Raw genomic sequence first — 24,379 nt, 5'->3', positions numbered from 1 at the left:
GTGCAAAGCTAAGAAGATTTTTTTTTTTTAATGTAGTGGTGTTGGTCATTGAAAATATCTTTAGTACGATTTTAGTAGGCCAGAATAGGAACACGTTATTTTTGGAAGTTTTTATTTAAAAAATAAGTGGTAGGCACTATAATCTAGACAAATAATTTAGGCAGTACCATCTTTTTTTTTTTCCTGTAAGAATGTGAAAATGAGGAATTACAGCCAGAAAGGAAAAAAACTTAAGCTTTCTTTGGTGGATCTAATGCAAAATCCAATAAAAGAAAATCAAGTAACCTGGTATTTTACTAATTTTAATTAATTTAAGTTAATTCTAGACAGGTGAGCATGCAAACCAGTAATGCCACTGAGATATGCATGTGTAAGTGTTGTGTGATTAGGCTCCCGATGAATTAAGAGCGATTTATTCACAATTTGTTCCTGTTTTTACAACAGTACTGGTTATGGTGAATGTCTCCTGGACAAACCTAGTGGAAGAATATATGATCTTTCCTCTCAGCTGCCTGGATCAGTGTATGATGTCAACAAGCAGTGTGAACTTATGTTTGGTCTTGGGTCACAAGTGTGCCCATATCTGGTGAGTGAACAACACCCACAGTCATGCTCAATCTATACTAAAAAATTACTGAAGGGTAGATTTAGAAATGGAATCTCATGACTTAGGGTTTTGGAAGAATTTTATCCTGAAATATGTCAAAGTTCGGGTTCTATTCTGTTGAAGGGGGAAGAGTTCAGTGGAGAGTACTGCAGCTCTATATGCTAGAAATATATAGAATTAAAAAGCAGGATACATTCATTTTGATTTTCTCATCTATAAGTGTAATTATAATTCCTTTAAAAGATCTAAAGCTGCATAAATTAAGACTTCCTGCAACTACTGAAAAGGAATTATTTCAACATTTCCTACAAATGGTTTCACATTACAGCTCTTATCTTACATTAACAAGTCTTTCTTATCTGCTTCTTTTAGTGCTTTTTAAAAAATTATAACTTGAAAATTAATATTTAATTTAAATATTTGTTCTAAATGTTTTGTCCAAAGTGTAGATTCCCTCTACTTTGCCAAAGAGAGAAAAAATATTTTCATGCCTGTTAGAGTGTACATTTTGTATAATTAACCAAAAATTTTTTTAAAGCAAAATTGGGATCTGGAAAGAAAATGAGTAGATTCATATTGAAACTTAAGTTGTATTTTGAAAATGCCAATGGCCAGTGCAATATAAAATAAATATAAATATAACGTTATGACTTCATTCATTATGGCCTCAAGTTGCGCCAGGGGAGGTTTAGATTGGATATTAGGAAAAATTTCTTCACTGAGAGAGTGGTCAGGCATTGGAACAGGCTGCCCAGGGAGGTGGTGGAGTCGCCATCCCTGGAAGTGTTCAAAAAACGTGTGGATGTGGCGCTTCAGGACATGGTTTAGGGGACATGGTGGCGCTGGATTAATGGTTGGACTTGATGATCTTCAAGGTCCTTTCCAACCTAGTGATTCTGTGATTCTGTGATTACTGTCAAGAGGTGATGTAGAGTTAGATTTTGGACCAATTTGTCAAATACCTCTACTAGTATTGCATGGCTTGTTGGAGCTGTTTAAAGGAGACAATTTAAGATCAGATTTAGACTGAATTAAGTGGAGCTTTTGATGAGGTAAAATGTTGTTTAGGAGGAGTCAGGCTTTATGAGAATATTATAGAAAAGTAAAGGGAGATTCAAAGACCTGAAGATGGTGTTACTGAGGACTGCTTTGTAATTTTTGTAATCCATAAAGGTTAGTTGTCCATTAGGAGTCTTTTAACAATTTGAAAAGGAGTCTTTCTTATTTTTCTAGTCAGTGTATTTTTAAGAACAATTCCAGTTAGAGTTTTCTTCTGGGGATTATATGCAAACTGTGCTGCATAGTATCAACCTTAACCTCTTACATACTTTTTGATTAAATTTTCTACCAAATTAGGAAATGAAGTTATCTATTACTTCTAATGGGTTCGGTTTCAAATATTCCACATTCCTGCCTGGCCTTTAGCAAAATCCATGTTGGTTTTGTGTGGTTTTATCTGTGAATAATGGTAGTACTAATAACAAACACTAAGCCCATATGGTATAAGAAAACAATACAAATATCCCAACTAATGTCTAAAATGGTGTCACAGGTGCAACAAAAGTAATCTTGTTTTCTTTTTAGAAACAATGCAAACGCTTATGGTGCACAAGCACAGAAGGTGTTCACAAGGGTTGTCGTACTCAGCACATGCCTTTGGCTGATGGAACGGTTTGTGGTGTGGGAATGGTAAGCCTTCATTTGTTTCTTGGTACTTCCTTATGGCAAATTTGTTGACGTAGGTAAGAAAGATCAAGGCTTACTCTGTGGCAGTACTGCGCCTGTAGCATACTGATCATGTGAACAGTATCTACCTGACTTTACCTGCAGTTTCTTTTGGTCCTGTAATGTTGTGATATAAATAACATAGGTTGTCTGTTCAGAATAATCATAAAAGTTTATAGATGCCACATTCATTAAAAATAGGTGGAAGACCTCAGGGGAAAGTTGCCATCTTTCCTTCTGTTTGAAAAGCTCAGATCATTCATAACAAACTTGGCTTTTTTCCTCATTGGTAGTGATCCAAAGTTGAACTTCCTGGAAACATGACATCCCAAAAGCATATTTCCCCCAGTTTGTCTTGTTAAGACTCTTCCACTGAACCAGAACAATTTAAATATTAGTGACTCAGATACAGGAGTACACTTTCTTGGAAAGAGGAAGTCTTTGGATTAGAAACCTGGTTTCAGTAGATATTTGCGCATTGTGTCTGTTTCAGACAAAATAATAAAGTATATCAGTACCTCTTCACCTACTCCAGTAAGTGCCTTAACCATACTTAACTGTCATTCATTATACTGTCTTGCCTATTGTGACATAATTCAGGATACTTGGATCTGTTCAGTGCTGAAAAACAGGAGCTCTAATGTGTAGGACTGCCTGGCTGTATGAGGTATGGATTGCATGCTTTGACACATAAAACCAAGAAGAAATGGAAGCTGGATTTCCTATACCCTGCTCATTGGTTTATTTGGTAAAGAGTGTTTGGGTGATGAGAGTGCAGCATCCATCAGGTTGTTTTTGAATGCAGATCTTGATCTGTATCTTCAGACAATACAGCCTTTCTTGGGCTGTCCATAAGGGTCTTGAATATCTAATCAGTAGATATAGTCAAGGCACTTACAGAACCTTGATAGAAAGAGAACTAGTGGTGGAGGCTAGTTGAATTCAGAGTTATCAGTGAAGATTTGAGGGATTTGGGTTTGGATTTATATGTAGTTTGGGAAGCAAACAGAAATTAGGTGCTTGATTTCTTTGCTGATCTAGTCTTTGGCTTCTCTGTGTATCAGTTCACCACCAGAAAATAGAATTATTTTCTTATCTGTCAGTGGATTGTGAGAATAAATATTTCAGAGATTTTTTTTACATGCTTAGATACAACAGTGATTATCTTAAGTATGGATGGTTTATTATGTTGAGCTGCTTTTAATAGTAATGTGCTTTGTCAGCTTCAGAGGCTGTGAGCGCGATGTTAACTTTTTATCTTTTGATAGTTTTATAGGTTCAGAGATTATTAAAAAATATCTAGTCTAATTTCTTTGTATAATAGGCTGCTACATTTCACTCAGTTATTACTAAATTTATCCCAATAACTTTTAACCTTTACAGATTTTTTTTTTTTCTTTTTCTGTATTTGGTAAGACAGTAGTAGTGAGGAATTTGAAAATACTGTCTTAAACGATAACAATTTAGTGGGTAAACTGTCTCAAACAGCTTCTGTCTCTCTTGCAAGATTAGGACAAGTTATTTCAAGGTTGCAGTGGAAGCTTTGCTTGATTAAATCCTATGCATGCAACTGGTGTTATAATGTTTAACCCATTTTTCAGTCAATCACTGCTCAGAAAGGAAGTTCATCTTGTATAAAAACTTCATGTGTAATCTTTAGTTCAATTGACTTGACTCTAATTTGCCAACATCAGAGGACTTCTTTTATATAAGAATACAAAAACCTATTTTATGCAATTACTGCAGTGAAACCAGTTTTCTCTAGGAAGTGAAGAGCTAATTACACTCATTACCTCTGAAAGATGTAAGAAAGAACAGCAATTAATCTGACAAATTGTCATCTGTTCCCGTCTAAGGGACACCTCCTTTCAAGCTCAATCAGCAAGTTTCTGTTGATGTTAATGGGAATAAGGCATGGCGACTAGTAATTCTAATTAACATTTGCCAGCAAGCTAAATAAATTTATAGTTGGCATTTGCAGAATTATTGTTGTAATGAATACAGAAAAGATCCATTTAAGGCATTTGTAATTTTAATATCAACTCTTTAAGCTTAGATTCGACATGTGAGTTTATTTTCATAATAATCTTTAGTTTTTCTTCAGTTTTTGTCTGATTAGTTGATCTTGCTCTATGGACTGCTCTAACAGCCCTTGTATCTTTCTTTCCCAAAAATACAAGATATAAATCTAATAATATCAGATACTCTCAAGTGAATGAGCAAACAGCTTTTCCTGTGTGCCTGCACTTCCTAATGGAATATCGTCTTGCCATATGCAATCTATTCAGCATGCACTCATTTTGAAAGAGAATTGTGTTTTGTATGTCTCATGGTGCACATACCTATAGAGCTCAGTGGCTTCTTAATATGTGTAATATTAGTAGTAGGTATGGGTAGCATTTTTTTAAAACATTAAAGGGAAAATGCAGCCTAACATTTCAATATCTTACAGAGAATAAAGAAAATATTTTCTTGGGAATTTGAACATTTCCCGTATTATTGCAGTAGAGTTAATATTAATTATCTACAACTAGTATTACTAAAATAGAAAACTTTCACTTTTACTTCAATTTGCTGTCTAGTCAAATTTCTTTGAGCCGATCAAGCTGTACTTAGTTCATCCTAGAGTTACCTGCAAAAATGAATTATATTTGCTTGTTGTGCTTCTGCTGAAGTATCTGAAAATTTCTCTTCATCTGTTTTTATACATTCTGAGTGCTTAAGTCTGACAGTAGATTATAAGTAGTAATTCTGCTGAGAACTCTCACTCCATTGATATTCACATTGTGTCTCATAACTTCAGGTGCTTTTTGCTCGCCTATGTGGGTTCACAAATATCTGTAGGAAGTCTAAGCATCTGCCAGCTCTTCTAACATCACAGAGACCTTCCCTAAAGCAGAGGATGCAGCAAAATTGAATTTTTTCAGAGACAAAATGACAGCAAATATATCTAGACACGCCATATATAAACATTACTAGTTTTTCAGTGGTGAATTTCTACACACCATAGGACTACGTTAGTCATTCCTTGAAAGTGTATCTGATGTTCTTTTGTGAGAGATATTATTAAATACAAAGGTATACATCCCTAAATCGTCTTCCTAAGTACAATTATATGACATAACCACAATATAAAGTTTTTATTAAAATGTTATTTTTATTGTATAATGAGGCACAATGACATGAAAAATATTAAATGGTCAGTGCTTTTTTGTGTTTTGTCTTTGTAATCAAAGCTACCGTGGGAGTATCTTCAGAATTAAGAACGGTGCCGTATGATTAGTCAGAGGTGGCCTGCTCACTGGATGCCACAATGAATTTCGTATATACAGTTGTAATTTTTGTTGTGCTGGTATAAACTGTATGTACAAATTAAAAACATAATAAATCACAGTAAGAACAGTATTTATATGCTACATTGAGGGCCAAGATACCAGAGGAGGCCCCTATGTATTACAAGACGTGTAAGAGTTATTTTCCGCTAGCACAGAAACAGGAATGCTTTAACTGTCCCAGTTTCCTTATCTTAACCATCATAATTCTTGTTGCCATCATGTTCCAAGTAGGAGCTAATTTGATGGATGTTTAGGAAATGTGAACAACTTAAAGCAGATCTTTTATCCCCACTTCCTCTTAGGTTTTCTTGTTGCATTCTAGTCAGAAATTTGTGCTTTGAAATTTCTGCAGACCGGTAAGCTCACAGTATTATCTATTTGGATTATGTTTTCAGTTACTTTCTTTTCTTTTACAATCTGTTTCTTTTATTTTTTGGGAGACTTATATTCAAGGGCTTCTGTACTGAAGAATTTACTTGCATTTATAGAATCATAGAATAGTTTGGGTTGGAAGGGAACTTTAAAGGTCATCTAGTCCAACGCCCACTGCAACGAGCAGGGACATCTTCAACTAGATCAGGTTGCTCACAGCCCCATCCAACTTGTTTATACTCTGGGATAGTACAAAAGATTTCTCCTCACCTTGAGCATAGGAGTTTTGGAGTTTTTTTCCCATTCCTTCTGAAATACCGAAGAAGTGAGTTTGGAGAGTGATTCAGATTTTGCATGTTGAATATCTTTGTTCAGATTTAAATAAATCAACAAAAGAAGGCACAAAATAATGTTAGTAGGTAGAAACCTTAGATTCACTGGATTTGTTCACAGTTCTAAATCGCCAGGTTACCAGTTTTCACAGTGTGGTTGATGTCGTTCACAGAAAATACTTAATCCTATGTTATAGAGGACCTAATTAAAAGGAGTAGTAAGCTAGTAGTATTATGGAAAAGAAAAATCTACACTATTATGTATAATCAAATTCGTTAAAAGCCAACTGATATACAAACTCTCATTACACATATCCATCTGTAGCTTACATCTGGCTCAGAATCATGGCTTCTGTATAATGAAGTGATGCAGTTTTTAGCAATGTAGTTTACATTATATTCCAGTAACGGTAACTCATCTGTTGGAGTTGGTGATGCACATCTGAGACAAAAAAAATACCTCCAGAGAAGAACAGTTGGTGAAACCATCAATCTTCTAGGAGTGGCATTCTCAGAACAAGTCTTTTTTTGCTATGAAAACAACAGCAAAAATACCCAATAAAGTGTCTTTTTTATAATTATTTTTTGAGACACCCAAAAGGATTGCACTCTGATCTTTCTTGGATTTCTGAGCGGTATACAAATATGCCCATATTCCATTGATTCCTTGGACACTGGAAGGGAGAGGTAGGAGGTAGCTATGTGATTCTGACTCAAGCTTTTCCAGGTCCTGGAGCTGTGCCAGTGTTCTACCAAATGGCAGTTTGCTACTTAAACATTGAAAAAACAAATGTCAGAGAAGTCTGGAAAAAGCTGTTTAAGAGCAAGAAGGAACCCACATGATACAAATAACAGTTTGACTGCAAAGCGTGTGCTTCTGTGTGTTTGGGAGAAATGTTTATTACTTCTGTTCACTGTAGAAACATATCGAGCTGGTGTCTCTAAAATATCTAGAATACTGATTGAGTGAATTAAGATTTCATCCTAGTCCCTTTATAACCACATAAAGAGAGGGATACAGGGGCAATTGAGAATTGGGCAGACCAACAAAGAATTGCTTTGATCAGTAAAAGAAGTACCAGAAGTACTCTGATACTGAAGTATGTGTGCTGTTGTTCAGTTGTGGGTTACTGATTGATTTCTTTTAAAAATTGTTGCATTGCTTGACTACCTCATGAATGTAATACATGAAGATAGTTAATGGAAAGAATAATTCATTATATGTATATATACATAAAGTATACAAAAATTCACATTTTAACAGAGTTGAGTGATAGGGCTGTATGTTAACCATCTATGAAGCAGCAGCAGATCTTTTGAACTGTAAAAACAGAGTAAAGTATATTTAAGGGCTCAAACCAAGAATTTTTGCTATAAACTGGGATTTTTGTGAAATACTTCTCTGAGATGTGATTTCAGAAAAATTAAAAGTTTTCTGTGGGAATATTTCAAGGGAGAAATAAAGTATGTAGATTTTATTTTCAGGAAAAAATTGAAAAAAATTATCTACAAAACCCAGTATTTTAATAATGTCATCCAAGTAATAAATATAGGCTTGTCTGAGAATCTATGCTACAGAGATAGAGACCTGAGATGCCATAGTTACAAATTCAATTAGATATTTCTCCAAGCTCCGTTTCTTCTCTCTTGTATACTCATTTTTCTAACTGCTCTATCTTCTCTGTTATTATATTCTGTAGCCCCATTTCTCATCTTGGTTCTTTGAGCAACGTGCTTTACTGACTCTATGTTTTATAGGAAGAAGATAGAGCGCAGGGATAGGTCTATTGTGCAGCAGAATGTTTGCTTACATCCACTTGCAGCAGACAAGGCAAAGAGAGGTCTGTAGCAGTACATTCATTCAAGGGAATGAATGGGAACACCCAGACATAAATACAGCCAGAAACAACAGCTCTGAGATTTGTGGACTTTGGCATTCGTCTTAGTGGGTGTTCTTATCTTTGGTCCCTGACCATGCAGTTATGTGCTGAACCTATGGAACTTCTAAGATTCATACTCCTTTGCCAACTCAATGTGATTGGAATCTACTTTGAGACAGTTTATACTCAGACCTCAGCTACAGGCCAGGTGCCTTGTAGTGAACTGGTCTTGTGCTGCAGCATTGTGTTTAGTGTTTATCTGTTTTGTGGCACCAGCTATTTTCCTTTCCCACATTCAGTCCACTATAACTTTCTCTTCCTGTGCTTCTCACTGGCTCATAGTCATTTTCAGGGCCCAGTCTGCATATCAGGAGTAAAGAAATTGTATTTTATAAGGCAAAAAGAAATCAGAACAATGCAATTGTATATTTGGAGGAAGGCAATATACAGACCATCCTCTCCACTTCTGCAATCATAGAATCATAGTCTTTGGGTTGGAAGGGACCTTTAAAGGCCATCTAGTCCAACCCCCTGCAGTGAGCAGGGACATCTTCAACTAGATCAGGTTGCTCAGAGCCCTGTCCCACCTGACCTGGAATGGTGTCAGGGATGGGGCATCTAACACCTCTCTGGGCAACCTGTGCCAGTGTTTCACCACCCGCACTGTGAAAAATCTCTTCCTTATATCTAGTCTGAATCTACCCTCTTTTACTTTAAAACCATTACCCCTTGTCCTATCGCAACAGACCCTGCTGATAAGTCTGTCCCCATCTTTCTTATAAGCCCCTTTTAAGTTCTGCAATGCTTTGTCCTTTTCATTTTCCCCTCATACTTGTCTTTGGTGTTCAGTCATCTTCCTTCCTTTTAGAAGCACCAGCAGCTATCAGTAGCATTCGTGGAAACATATTGGTGTCTGGAAATAAATGAATAGTTTTTCCTCAGCCTCCTTTTCTGCCAGGCTACATAGGGCCCCAACACATGAAACTATGTCCTTACACACTGAGCATCAATGTTTCAATCTTTGCCCCAAGATCTTCAAAAACCATGTGTGTATCTCTGAGAGTAGTCTGGAAAATATAAGCAGTCAGAGTGAAGTTGGAGTCCTTTTCCTGCTGTGAGTCATACCAGGCTGTGTATGAAGTACTTGATTTCAGAAGGGCTCTAGTCCTGTTCTGTGTGCATCTATCACTCTCCTTGATTCAGTCGAAATTGAGCATAGCCTGGAAATTGAGCATAGCCTGGAAATTAAGACTTTAATGATTTCTTTCGAAATTGCTTTCCTGGAAATTTAGCAAGTTCAATAAGCTATGAGATAAGTTGGAAGTACCTGAAATCAATTTATCAAATCATAGTTTAATCCAGAGGCAAGAGTCAAACTGCTTATTTTAAGCAGGTGATTAATAAGTACAAATCTGGGTACCTGTAGGTTCATTGACCCCAAATTTGAACCATTAACCCTCCCTCTCATCTCCGAAGATATAATAATTACATATGGTTTTGAGTCAGAATTCCTGCCTTTTTGACAGAAAACCAACTGTTGACCTTGGCTAGGGCAGAGTTGCCACTTGCTGCAATCAGTATATTTGGAATTATGAGTGATACCTACTTTACATGATGCTTACATTATGTTTACCATAACAAATGTACGGAAAAATTGTTAGCAATTATATTTAAGTTTTTGAAAGTTCTGTATATCATAGTATTCTCAGTGAAGCAATGATTCAAGCAAGCACAGAGGAACATCTGGAATGCGTCTGGTGCTGGAGTTTTCTACTGTGACTTCATCATGTTGCTTCTGTAGGAATGCAGCAGAATAATAGCTGAGACAAGTTTGTTGAATAACCTATTAAAATCCCAGATGTGAACATGTGCTTTGCATTTTTATAGATCAAAATAATGCTGTTGTGGGTATAAAATTTCATTTTACAACTCTGTCTTTTCCTGAAATCTCCCTTCAAGTTATTGTAAATGTTTTTGTGGATGGAAAAAGAATCTAAACTCTAGGTCACTGTCCCACATTTGGATGCAGTATTCATTTTGTGAAGGGGGATTTAGAATCTTCAGCCTATGGTAAAAAAAAACATTATTTCATAAGATGCTAATCACATAAGTGCTTGGAAAGTCAAGTTCTTAATGTTTCCTCATATTTACCTGATGACTGCCCTATGTAAAAGTCTATCTTTTATTGCTAGGTACTAGATGCTAGGTTCTAGAAGGTTTGGATACAAAGGTCATCTTGAAAAAAGTAACAAAAACTAACAGTAAACACTGCAGTGAGAAATCATATGCAGATATGCAGTGTAATAATGGTGTCTTTTTGGTCTTAACATTAGTCTTAGCATCAAGAAAGTGATGATCTGGACAATTTTCTAGATCATTTAAATGGCTGTATGACAAGATAGATCTAGCTGTGTTTGTTCTGTGTTTTCTTTGGGCTTGAAAATCCCCTTGAATGGTCATATTCTTAGAGGAAGGCGTTCAAGGCTTAAAAGATGTGGCCATCTGCAAAAGTCAGTGTGACGAAGAATTTTACAGGCAGGCAATTTCATTGCCAAGTTGGATTAGGAACTGAGGCAGAACTCAGAAGGAGAATCTGATTCTGTGACAAATTCCTATTTCGAGAGCAAAATGATTGTTAGCATATAAGGATAAGTATCACTATAAAAAAAGCATACACTAATTATGAAAAAATTACATCTAGGGATTATTTTATACAGTGATGAAACCACTGAACAACATTTGAGTTTTGTGTCATTCAGATATATTCAGAAAGATTGCATACATAATTTCTGTGTGTTCAGCAAAATTTATGTTAATTGATAAGTTTCTACAATAAATTTGTAACATCATAATAAGTCTTGAGAAATTCTAGGTGACATTTAAATTCGTTTTAAAAAGGGATGGTATCCTTGAATTATTTTACCTTCAACATGTCAGAGATTCTTAAATTTTTTATGTGCCAGAGACTTTAGTTACCAAAACCGTTCTAGACTTTAAGGTAATTTGAAGCTGATTGTGTCACAGAGAGCAGAGGGGCAAAGCCTAAGCTTCAGAAATAACAGGCAGTTGAGTTGATATAATCTGTTCTGATGATTCTAGTGACTGATCCATGTACATCCATGCACGGAAAGATGGAATAACCCACTCCCTGTCAATACGACTGGGAGAATCCGTCCTGACAATAAACATAATGATCAGTCTAATCCTGAGTCTGCAAACAGTCATCTAAAATAAAGAATTCTCTCTATTGTGTATGAGAACCGACCCCATGTAGTCCGTCCTGCCCAGTGTCTTGTCTCCAGATGTGGGCGATCTGATGCTTCAGGAGGTGTTTGGAGTCAAGGACAAAGTTGAGGACACATTATCCACATAGATGTCAGCAGGAGACATAGTGCTGACATCATAGTATGTTGTAAATATTCTATATTAGTATGTAAACTATTCCACTATGTTGTGATCAAATATTCCACTTGGGATTTTCTAAAGCATACAAGTGAATTAGAATTCCAACTGCCATAAGTCATCAATAGGATTAGTGCTGGTAATTCCTGCAGGTTCTTTGGAAAAAGTCACACATGCACCAATCATAAGATTCTCTTTTAGACTTTTTAGTCATGTACTTTTTGAGTAACCACTGAAGTGGATAAGTATTTGCACAGTAAGGGACTTAGATAGTACATACTTAGAAGCAAGAGACTGATCTCTTGATTCTTCTGGAAAAAATAGCTAGAAATTACAACTTTCTGTAAATAATAACAGTTTACAGATATGGGGTGGTGAAGTCTCATAACTGACATGACCACAACAGAATAGTCTTGCAATCTTTGTCTTCTTAATCATGTAAATCCCAGCAGATTAAATGAAAATTGCACCTTTATGTAAATTTTTAGTTGGAAATACATAGTTCTTCAGCAGGAATAAAATCTGAAGTAACACAATAGACACTGCCATACAGTATCGTGCTCTAAGAATTATAATTTCTTTAACTATTAATTAATTTTTAATGGTAATAGTAAATTTGTTAAAGTAGTAGTAAATACAAAATTGTTGTAAAATGTAAATAAATAAAAATATAAAATATTTTACACCTATTTTACAGGTGTGAAAGTCTGAGTTTAAGCATGAATCTATAACATCATCTTGCTTTAGCATAAAAAAGGTCTTAAATATTTGCCTTCTTTTCCCAAACAATCCCAGTAGATATTTAGCTTTTGGGATGCTCAAAACACCCTGAATTTCTTGTTTGTTATCACACCTTTTCCCTTTTATTATCAGCATGAATTTCCAAATTAAACTGGAAGAATCTCATACATGAAAAATGACTGTAAATCTATTTCTGAAGTTTGTGCATGAAAACATACCAGGAATTCAAGATTAGGATTTTGAGATAATTATATAGGCATTTGAATAAGGTGTCAAGACCTAAATATATATATTCAGCATCCAGTAGCTTTCATAGAGAGCAAAGAACTCTAGACAGCATTTTTGAAAATATGACTACTGGGTAAGATATATTAAAGGACTTTGAACATTTTAGAAGATGTCCAGATGCAGATTAAAAGCAGTGAGCTCTTAGATTTTGTTCTTTCTGTGCCTAAAATATATAGTGACCTTTTGCTTGACTTAAAAATTTTATTTTGACAACTGTGCAGCACTGCCGCCATGGAATTTGTGTGAGCAGAGAAATGGAGACGCGTCCTGTAGACGGAGAATGGGGACCATGGGGACCTTATAGCTCATGTTCAAGAACTTGTGGAGGTGGAATCAAGAGCACCACCAGGCTGTGTAATAGACCAGAGTATGTTTTCATTGTGTTTTATGTTAGTGCATAATGATATTACGATATAATGGATTGGTTAAAAAAAATGAAGATATTGTGGGTTGCGCAAATTAGTTCAAAGCACCCATAAAAAAATGCTTATTTCAGCCACGTTTGAAAAGAGAGATGAGACTACAGACTTTAATATGCAGAGAACTTTTAGATTGCTCTTGTATCTCAACTATATAATTCATATTTATAGATATGTCTAAAGACTTATTTTTTCAGGATCTTTTTTTCTAGCTTTACTCTAAATACTGAAGGTTTCTCTAAACATTGAGATGTTTTCTCTGGAGTAAAACCTGCAAAAAGAAATAGATGTTTTCCCTTGTAATCTTTTTAGTGAAACACTTGATTTGCTTTGTTTTAAGGCTTTTTCACATCACCACCAGTAGCACCCACAAGAAACACTGGTTACAGCAGAGTCATTTGCAATTTACCTATAATGAGAAACTTCCATTGACTGAATAATTAAATGTGTGTTTCATTCTCTGTAATAAAAGTCAATGAAATCTTTACCCTTAACTTCTCCAGAAGAAGAACTATAGCTGCAGCATGAGTAGTTTTGGTTTTTTTCTAGGAAGTCATGTCATCTTGATATTACCAGTGGGATAAATGAACCTCAGTCAAACGACTCCAGGTTATTTTATTTTCTCTGATGAGTAAGAGGTGGTAGACTAGATTCCCACTAGATGTGCCTCTGTCAGTCTGTAGCATCTGATAGTATCAATATGCCATTGATTTATTCTTTTTTTCTGCCCCAGGAACCTGCTAATACTGAATTATTTTGTAGCAAGGTTCATAACAGTTAGGAAATGTATTTTAGACTTTAGAATAAATGAGGTGTTTTCCATAATTTTCCCTTTTTAGTTCTTTTGACCCCCAAACTGAATCCAATATTAAGACTACAGAAAAGAGTGTGTCAGCTCCTAACTCTGTCTTCTTTGTCACTCTGTAAAATGATAATTTCAAATTACTGAAGGAGGAGCTGCTTCGGTAAAGATAGGGCTGTAATCTCAGCTTAATTCATAAAAGCATTAGTTAATAATGCTTTTTCTGAGGTAAAATAAATACAACTATAAAAGAAATAAAAATGTAATACGCATTAATAAACATCCGTAGCTTGATTACTACCTACCTCAGCAGTAGTATTTTACATGGACTTTTTATTTTCTTCACATGGGTATAAATGTATGCGCAGTGCAATAGAAGATAAGAGTGTGTGTGGAAAAGTCAGTAACAGATGGCACAATGCTGTGTGAGATTTTCCCCTTTAGATCAGCAGCTCAAGCCACTTTTCATGGAAAACACCAATTTTATAAAACTGAGTGTGGTTTACATTTACCTATTTTTTTTAGACCAAGAAATGGAGGAAAGTACTGTGTTGGCCGCAGGATGAAATTTCGATCATGTAATACTGATTCATGTCCAAAAGGCAAAAAAGATTTCCGGGAGCAACAGTGCTCTGAATTTGATGGCAAACACTTTAATATCAACGGTCTTACATCTGCTGTTCGCTGGCTTCCAAAATACAGTGGTAGTAAGTAATTCTGAATTTTTTCAATTGATGAAATAAAAATGTTACTTTAATTAACGTTTGAAAACAGACAAGAAACCTGTCGGATTTTCTTTCCAGTTTCTATGAAAGATCGCTGTAAACTTTTTTGCCGAGTTTCTGGAACAACTTCCTACTATCAGCTGAAGGACAGAGTTGCTGATGGTACTCCCTGTGGAGCAGAAACCAATGACCTTTGTGTTCAAGGCTTATGCAGGGTATTTAAATCTAAACTTATTAATTATTAAAATCAATTTTAACAGATGGTAAAGTAGATATTAAATATTAATCCAAATAACCATTACTGAAAATATGTGAAGCAAGATGTTTTGAATTTACGTCAGTTAATTTTAATTCCTACCAAATTAAAGATCTGGAAATGGAGGCAATTAAGTGAAGAACATACAGTTGAATCTGAAGACCCACAGTCTTTCCTCATATGTGAGAGAGATAATATTGTCCAAGTAAGCAGAGAGAAATTGATCCAAAACTGACATAAAGGGAGGAAAGAAGCCTGCTGTGTGTTTATTGCCATCATATTTCTGCTATCAAAGAAGTAAAAAGGTAGAAAATCCAAGGGTAGATAGATTACGTATTTATTATTTCTTTGCAAAATCAGAAGGAAATGACCCTGAAAGGGTCATTCTTTGTTTAATAGCAGTTATGGAAGTGCAACAGGATTTTGTTGGGAGAAGCAATATGCTATGCTATAACAACTCAAAAGTTCTTTGTCAAGCCCAGGTTGTTTTGCTGGTTGCAGTGAAACTGAGTAAATTCAGGATGAGGAGAAAATATAACCTTTTTTGTAGTGTTGATCAAGAGGAAAGAGAAAATGCCATAGAATTGTCCTGTTTATAATAATTTTTAAAAAAAGAAAGTTTAAGTAAAGATACATAAACAAAAATTGTGCTTATGGTAGTTTAACCAGCATAGTCTATGTGTATTCCTTTGCTTCTTTTGCAGTAATGACAGACTTTAAAAGAATTGATGACCATGTACACATACATACTGCTTTTAGGATTCCAAGACTTTTTAATGTAAATATAACTTAAAATTTATACACTGTTGATTTTTTAAATACAAAATCTTTACATACTGTTATGTATTCTTATACAGTTCTTGATGCATTAAGTGTATTTGGATTGTACATCCTTAGTACAGCAGCACTATGGTATTTTGCCCTGACATCACAGCACCCAAAAACATAAAAGGCTTTTCATGAATTGCCAAGACCAGATATATACAGTGAATAAGAATATTTTTGGGGAGTGGGAAACTTACATTATTTGTTTTCATTGTTTTACATTGGGATGAGTGACAAAGGGCTATTATTTTTTTTTTTTTAGCAAGCAGGCTGTGATCACGTTTTGAATTCCAAGGCAAGGAGAGACAAATGTGGAATCTGTGGTGGTGATAATTCTTCATGTAAGACTCTAGCAGGTACTTTCAACAGTGCTCGTTATGGTATGTTTGTTTTTTTAAAAGTCTTCATGCACATTTCAGTGTGGCTTAGAAATTATGTTTTATATTTGAGGAAGTGGGATTTCAGTGAATGTTTTTAGGGCCTCTGTGAACAAAAAATATCTCTGATTTTCTGTCACATGTGCCCTCTCAAGGATGCAGGGGTAAACACCGTGACACGCTGATGTATTCAAGGGGAAAAAAAGAATCAATCTGCTCTAAGGTCAAAACAAAAGACACGAATAAAAGATATGAGGGTAAAAGTACTTCAAAGGGAAGAATGCTTCCTGCTTTGCACTTTACATTCTCTCATCTGAAACTATGCAGCTGAAAGACTTACTCCAATGTCTCATTTTGGTTGTGTAAAGAGATAGCAAGAAGTATGTGGTGTGAGCAGCTGATGAGATTCCTTTTTTCCTATATTGAAAAAAAGAGCCTGTGAAATGTGAGCCTTCTCTTTCCAGAGAAGATGGGTAGCAACATTTATGTTCTTTCCTCTTCATTGGCATGTAGTGAATGAGAAACTTCTGAATAGCCCTGGTAATTCCTATTTCTTTGATTTAGTTTCTCTAATAGAGCTACTGATAATTCTTCTATACGTAGTTCTTTTGGGAAGTATGGAGAGACTATTGTATGTGTGTAGCAGTGCAGTTAAGTAGTTAGAGCATAGAACATAAGGACAAAAGTCTCTAGGTTAGTATCAGATTCCTAAAGGATACTTCATGCTGCTTCACTTATTGAAAGAGACCACAGGCAAAGTGAAAATGATACTTGGAGAGCTGCCAAATAGGATCTTCATAGAACAAAAGAATTGCTGGTTGAAGAGAGAAGTATGCCCACTATCCTGTTGGATTTTTTTTTTCTGGCAGAGGGCTTGCACTAAGCAAAAAGTACCAAAAAACTTCTGATTAGGATTTCTGATTTGTTATAGTATTTCTGAACAAGTGGTCAAAACACTAAAGGAAAAGAATGTATTATTTTGATAATTCTGATTAAAGGACTGTCAGTGTTTTTGTTTTCCACCACTATGAAAGATCTTTCTGTTTATAGGTAGCACATGAATTCTGTCACAAAAACATTTGATACACGTGACCATTACATCAAGCTGCCATTTATACAAATATGGTTGAGACTGTCACTCTCTGCTGTTGATCAGCTTTGCATTGTCACAGACTTTTAACTGAAGTTGGAGGGGAAAAAACTCCACATTTTGGGATGAGGAAAATCTTATTTACTATTCTGGTTTTATACCTAGTTGAATGTTTTAAATTATGTTTGAATTCTTGGAATTACAGCATATAAAAGATGAGACTGAATTATACTACTGGACAGTATGCTAAACATTTGGGATTATCACTCAGATGTGCTCAAGTCGAAGTGCAGCAATGCAAATAAGAGGTTGTAGCTAGCTGATCACTAAAACATCAGTGTCCATGGGAGACCTATGACATCCCTAGGCTAATGACTGAAAACATTGTCTGAGGAAATGTTATTTACCAAGAAAGTTCTGAGTTAGGATCACAAGATAATTATGCCAAAATCTGTGCACTTTTATCTTTTTCTTTTAATTTCACCTGGTCCCCTTCCATGCTGACACGAGTCATTTACTAAGGTAGAATTTGGAATTAGACAATAGTAGCCTGTGGTATGTGCTTGTATTCATATAGTTATAATGTTGTCGTTAAGTGTTTAAACAGTAGTGAAACAATCATCAGGAATTCATTACAATGAAATACTGATTTACTTAGCTCCACATTTAGGAAATGATAATCTAATTATGTACACTTAATTATTATGTTGGCTATTATTATTGCATCAAATTAGAGCATCTGAGGATTTCCTGGAAAATGGTCATTCTCAGTGCCTTAGTATGTGATCTGTTCTCCTGTGTGACCTTAACAACATGCTATGCAGGTTTTTTATAGTTTCCTCCCACATTTTGTCTTCTGTCATTCTATTAGCACAAAGTCTTCAGCATGTGAGATGAGGGGCTTTCTTGAGTGTGTTTTGGTTTTCTTCCCACTATGTTGGAAGATTGACCAAACAGTCTGTATTTATCCAGAGCTTGTAGTGTGTCAATTTGCAATTGCCGTGCTGCCCCCAGCTGGTGAATGTGATGGACCTGTGATTAGATTATATGTTCGTTTAAATGCACAGCATAGTTTTACTAGTTAAAAGCACTGTGAAGTTAATGAATTATGAAATTGAAAAGGATACTGCCATTTAAATTTTTACCCACAGAGGTGAGTCAACTAACTGAAGTTAAATAATGGCAAGACTACTAAACACAGCACAATAAGTGGAAAAGTTAGCAGAGATTATATTAATGCTTCAGATTGTATGTTTGTGGTTATTATTTGTTTCCAGTTTGCCATACTCAGTTTTTCTTAGACATAAGAATCCTTTTGAATTTTTGATTAGCACCTGTAAGAAATAGCTTTTTTTTTTTTAGCCTATGCTTATGTGCAGAGTGACAGTTTTAAAATGTAGATCTTGATGCGCCTTGGATAGTTACCGTACGACAAGGCTACCATAACAGTACTTGGAGGTATTACAGGAAATGATGGCTCATTTGTGAAGCATTTGTATTTTGAAGGGAGCACACTAGGGTAACATTTTAAGTAGCAGAATGTGGATCAAGCATGGCTAGCTTGTCTGATATATCTACCTATGTGTATGTCCTGCAACACTGCAATATTGGAGTATTTAGGACTCATTGTTTAGAGTGCTGTCATGCAATACTCCTGTGAGGTAGAGAAAAGCTAACCGAATTGTATAAACAGGGAGTGGAGATATTTCATGTTGAGTGACTTATTCAGACTTGTATAAAGGTTTGGTCGTTAAATTGTGAGGAGCTATAATGTTTCCTGAGTCCTGCTTGATATACCTGACTGCTTTCGAGGGTAGTGCTGCTCTCTAGAGATTTTACTGAGTAAGTCGAACTCATGTTATCGGTAAAGAATTGAATTCATATTTCTGAACACAGGCATGAATTTTAATGAGTTATGAAAATAAAAGTTCAGTTCAACTGGTTGAAAAACAAAATAAAACAAAAAACAACAACAAAGGAATTTAGTATGCATGAAGATATTCACATTTCCGTCCTCAAAAATGAGAGCATTCAGGAGTGGTTGTCACCGGTGCACTGCAGGGTTTTGTGAATAAAACTAGTTAAACTTTTGTTCATATTTACTAGTATTTGACTATTTCAGAGGAGGGCCACAAAAATGATCAGAGGGATGGAACAACTCTCCTATGAAGAAAGGCTGAGAGAGTTGAGGTTGTTCAGCCTGGAGAAGAGAAAGCTCTGGGGAGACCTTACTGCAGCCTTTCAGTACTTACAGGGGGCTTATGGGAAAGATGGGGACAGACTTTTAGCAGGGCCTGTAGCGATAGGACAAGGGGTAATGGTTTTAAACTAAAAGAGGGTAGATTTAGACTAGATCTAAGGAAGACATTTTTCACCATAGGGGTGGTGAAACACTGGCACAGGTTGCCCAGAGAGATGGTAGATGCCCCATCCCTGGCAACATTCCAGGTCAGGTCGGACGGGGCTCTGAGCAACCTGATCTAGTTGAAGATGTCCCTGCTCATTGCAAGGGGGTTGGACTAGATGGCTTTTAAAGGTCCCTTCCAACCAAACTATTCTATGATTCTATGATCCTTCTGTACAGAATTAATTTGTGAATAATTACATTGCAGGTTACAATGTTGTAGTAAATATTCCCAAAGGAGCAACAAACATTGATATTCGTCAGCACAGCTACTCAGGGAAACCAGAAGATGACAACTACCTTGGTAAAAGCCTCCTGTGTATAACATTGATGGATAGTTTTTGTGCTCTTGCCAGAGGTCTGCTCTAGATGTATATTATGAGAAGTCTAATAAAATCTTTAGAGCAAATATCTAATTACATTATGTCATCATTTGCCTGAGTCTCTCTGTAGATACTAGTTTTCAGAAAAATTAGTGAGATGTTGTTGGCTTTCTAATACTTAAATATGTGTGTTCTTTTGTCAGAGAGTAGGAATTATAGCACATTGCATCATTTTGTCAAATTTTTAACTTTATTGTGGCAATGTTAATTAAAACTCCACAAGTGAACTCAAGAATAATGCAAGTATTTGTGGTTTCAAATCTTGGAAGCATACACTTTGTTTATCTCTTTTTCTATCATGTCTGAGTATAAAGATCACATGTTGATAGATTTGCAAGTGTGTGAGAGGAACAAATAATTCATAAACACATTGTACCAAAAATCTTGGTTGTTCTATTTCACAGTACTTAACATTATATCTGAAGTGCCTGAGAGAATATTGGTGCATATTTTCCTTCTGTCTCTTCTTCCATTACCATTCTACTCAACAAACTTAGGAGTTCTCAAAATATTTTCTTTGACACCTGTTGCCCTGTTGTTGCACGTGCATCTTGCAGAACACAGAAACAACCCTCACCTCCTGACACTAGCTGCCATTTCAACTATAGTAATACCTGAATATCATGCCTTTACTAAAAATTTTACTTTATTTTTCAATTTAATTTTTAACTTATTGTTTGTCTTTATTATTGTAAATTGGTCATTATATCAAATCATTATTATAAATGCTTAATAATTTACTTCATTTTTATTTTAAAATTTACTTTTAAAACTCACTTCACTAAAAGTAGTTCTAATAAATACAGGAACGTGGGCTGTAGAATAGTCCAGAAATACAGATAATTCTTGTTTCCTTCTACAGTAGCAGAACCTAATCAAATTTAAAAGTGATGACTGCAGTCAACCCTTCATCAGAACAAGTATTATTAAAATTGTGTTGTTAATGCAGAGAAAATCCATGACAGCTGCTCAGGTGATAGTTACTGATGGTTAGGATTGAATTAATGCATTAGAAACTGTTTGATACAACTTTAAAGTATTACACATGGACTAAAATAAAGCTAAGTGTTGATGAGAAGATATATTATTGAGTTTTTATTGATAGAACCTTTTGATTAAATAGATGCTTTATTTCCAATATTTTATTTTATTTATAGCTTTATCTGATATTCATGGAAATTTTATCTTGAATGGAAATTTTGTTGTAAGCATGTCAAAAAGAGAAATCAATATACAAGGAGCCATTTTTGAGTACAGTGGTTCAAACAATACGATAGAACGAATTAACAGCACTGATAGAATCGAAGAAGAGCTAACCTTACAGGTGCATGTTTACTTTTTTCATAAGTTTGAAAATTTGCTACATGATCATTATGTTCATAATTTTATGTTCAAATTCACTGAAAAACAGCTATCATTTTATCTCAATTAAGGTTTTGTGTGTAGGGAACTTATACAACCCTGATGTGCGTTATTCGTTCAATATCCCAATAGAAGACGGAAGTGATGTGTTTACATGGGATCCTTATGGACCCTGGCAAGACTGCAGCAGGATGTGCCAAGGTACTGTGAATTCCTTTGTCACCAGAACCAAAGGCCTGATGACATTTAGGAAGGGACTAATCTTAAGTATTCAGATTTTTCACCCCCTACTTGTAAGGAAGAAACTCAACACTCAGTAGACTTGAGGTGCACAGAGCCTTTAAGGGCAAGAATGGCTTCTGATTTTTTTTTTCTGCTATTTTCAGTTTCATGCAATGCAATTCTATATTCAAAGCTACATTTGTGTTCCTTTCTTTTGTAGTCATGGGAGTGTTTTGTTTTAAAAAAAGGGTTGAATCAAGTCTAATGCACCCTTAGAAAGCAGTATTGTGTATCCACTAGTATTAGGGTTGCGTTATCTTATTTCCAGATGGTCAGTGACTTTTCTAGTATATTTCCTATATATCTATTTGTCTTTTTTTGTTATCTGCTACATGGCATGAAGCTATTTAAAGATATATTTTACAATTTTTTAACTGTTATTCTATAGGCCATTCCAGTGTAAAAATAAAACTTCAGTATGTATGAAGTGTATATATGAAGTGTACATACACAGATTTTTGATAGATGCTCCTATTAGCAGGTGCTAGAAATGCCTGTAGGTATGTGATGGTGAGTTTCTTCTGGTTTTGAGTCATGCTGCAGACATGCTCACGTGCTAAAGAAGCAGCGCATCTGTCAACTGTGGTACTTCTCCCAGCACTCCAGATCTTTTAGGTATCCTGTGATCAAATTTTCTGCTTCATTAAAGAAAAGGATCACAATCTCTAAATTAACATGGTGGTTTGAAAATTTGGTAATTAGCAAAGGACAGACGTGATGCGTTTGGAATTCTTAACCTGATGAGTAGATGGACTGTTGCACTTTTGCAGTTTTCTGAAAGTTGGTATCCTCATGAGACCACTGTAGTACAGCTGGGAGATGGCAGCAGTGACTGCGACAAGGTTGTTCTCCACCTGAAATGTAGTCAGCTGCACAAAGCAGCATGTTTGTGCAGAATCTGCTCTATACAATGATTAGTGTTAATGGGGTATCTCAGTTAAATTCCTAAATGATGAATGGAATCCATTAGTGTAAAAAGGCACTCTTATTTTAGCCTTTTATTAGCTTTTTTTGGTTCCTTTTCAAGGTATTCGAAGAAGAAGAATGACATGCATACGTAAAAGTGATCATGTGGTAGTGTCTGATCAAAGATGTGAACTTATACCCACTGTACCGGATGCCTTTGAGGAGTGTAATACAGAGTGTGAATTAAGGTAAGAAGAGGTTCAATAACTGATGGAGCTGTTGTGGTCTTACATATTGCTGTTGATAGAGATTGAAACAAAGTGACTCAGATTGCTATCCTCTGTCCCTCCACCCCTCTTTACCTCCCTCATCCTTCACGTCTCTCCTTCCTTTCCTCAAATCTATTGGTATAATGGGTTTATACATCTCTGAATCTAAGTAGAACTAGTGTACTTTCTAATTTTTATTGGTAAAGTACAAAGTCTTTTGTTAGGATTGTGAATCTGTTCTATATATCCTGGTGAAAAAAAATTATATTGCTGGGTACATTTTTCACCAGAATTGTACCCACAACTGGAACTAATCTAAGACAGACCTGTGTTTTTGCACTCCAAGAAAGCCCACGCTGAAGTGTTCAGAGAATGAACAGTTAGAATTATAGCTTACATTTTTCAAAGTCAACTAGGGGATTAAGACAAAAGATCCTTTAAATTTAAAAAGATGTTTTTAAGCTTAGGAGTAAAATTCTTTTATTTTGCTTTGAAAATTCCAGTCATGAGATAGATTTTACAGTTTCATCTGTTCCCTAAAATGAATATCTATATTTACATGACAATTCATGGCAAATTCTCTGAATGCTTTATTCACTGTGGTCTTATTTTTTAAACCATAGTTAGCTTTCTATAACAGTTTATCCTTGTAGGTGGCACAATGTTGGCAAAAGTGACTGCACATCGAAGTGTGGCCCAGGGTATCGGTCCATAGAGATCCACTGCATGAAGTACTCTGTTGCAAAAGGACTCAGTGTTCCAGTGGATGATAAGTACTGTGCTGATCAGCAGAAACCACCAACCAGAGAGCCCTGCCATGGTGACTGTCTGTTGGCAAGTTGGCACTACACAGAGTGGTCAGAGGTACAAATTCAAAACATTATAATTGTACCATTATAGTTCTGGTTAGCATTCATATAAAATTTTTATTTCTATATTAATTTGTTTAAGTAACTAAAATAAAATGTATGAGAAATACGGAGTTGTAGGAGGAGCTAATACCAATCTTTATATTTCAGTAACTTTCTGATTTTTTTAAGAAACTTCACATTGTTTGCAGCTTGGTTTTGGAAGTCAGCAGAGAAGAACTGGGGGTTAAAGGTGTATGTTTTATTTACAGTCTTAATAATATACTTCTGAGAGTATTCTGGAGAAAAGGAATAAGTACAATTTCAGCTTTAATCTTCATTAAAGAATTTTACCTTGGAACTCCTAAACAAAGTGCCAAATTTATCTCACGTGAACATATTAGCAGTCTGTGGATTAAATGTAGGATACATTTTTCTAAGACAAGTCTTTCACTTTTAAGTCTTACAGTATATTTTGACCTGGTTTTATTGTGTTTCCTGTTTCATAATACTGTCTATACACCACAGTGTTCCAGGAGCTGTGAAAGAGGTGTCAGAACCAGAGAAGCTTTTTGCATGAACAATTTGGGTCGTCATCTTCCTGACAGAGAATGCCAGGAACTTCCAAGAGTTGTAACACAGAGTTGTAATGAATTCTTATGTCCAAGCTGGTCTGTTAGTGAGTGGAGCGAGGTAATGAACCATGTAAAACTTAGGATGCCTTTTGTCCTTGTCATTGATATTAAAAT

The 24,379-nt window shown here is 35.4% G+C and overlaps 1 protein-coding gene across 1 annotated transcript in view; it reads left to right on the top strand.

Annotated features, from left to right (window-relative positions):
* ADAMTS20 (ADAM metallopeptidase with thrombospondin type 1 motif 20) overlaps window positions 1–24,379 on the top strand; it is a gene marked incomplete at both ends in the record, with an annotated part of 108,616 nt that overhangs the window by 42,359 nt on the left and 41,878 nt on the right. The window contains 12 exons of the mRNA XM_082011981.1: window positions 445–586; window positions 2,192–2,296; window positions 12,904–13,049; window positions 14,429–14,610; window positions 14,707–14,843; window positions 15,972–16,089; window positions 19,789–19,884; window positions 21,121–21,287; window positions 21,397–21,526; window positions 22,635–22,761; window positions 23,436–23,646; window positions 24,159–24,323. Coding sequence (XP_081868107.1) covers window positions 445–586; window positions 2,192–2,296; window positions 12,904–13,049; window positions 14,429–14,610; window positions 14,707–14,843; window positions 15,972–16,089; window positions 19,789–19,884; window positions 21,121–21,287; window positions 21,397–21,526; window positions 22,635–22,761; window positions 23,436–23,646; window positions 24,159–24,323 — 1,726 coding nt within the window. The remainder of the gene's footprint in view (window positions 1–444; window positions 587–2,191; window positions 2,297–12,903; window positions 13,050–14,428; window positions 14,611–14,706; window positions 14,844–15,971; window positions 16,090–19,788; window positions 19,885–21,120; window positions 21,288–21,396; window positions 21,527–22,634; window positions 22,762–23,435; window positions 23,647–24,158; window positions 24,324–24,379) is intronic.

This window comes from Phaethon aethereus (assembly GCF_964289735.1).
Source record: "Phaethon aethereus genome assembly, chromosome: 1".
Classification (NCBI taxonomy): Eukaryota; Metazoa; Chordata; class Aves; order Phaethontiformes; family Phaethontidae; genus Phaethon; species Phaethon aethereus.
The sequence above is the reverse complement of the archived record's forward strand: the minus strand, read 5'-3'. Positions and strand labels throughout refer to the sequence as shown.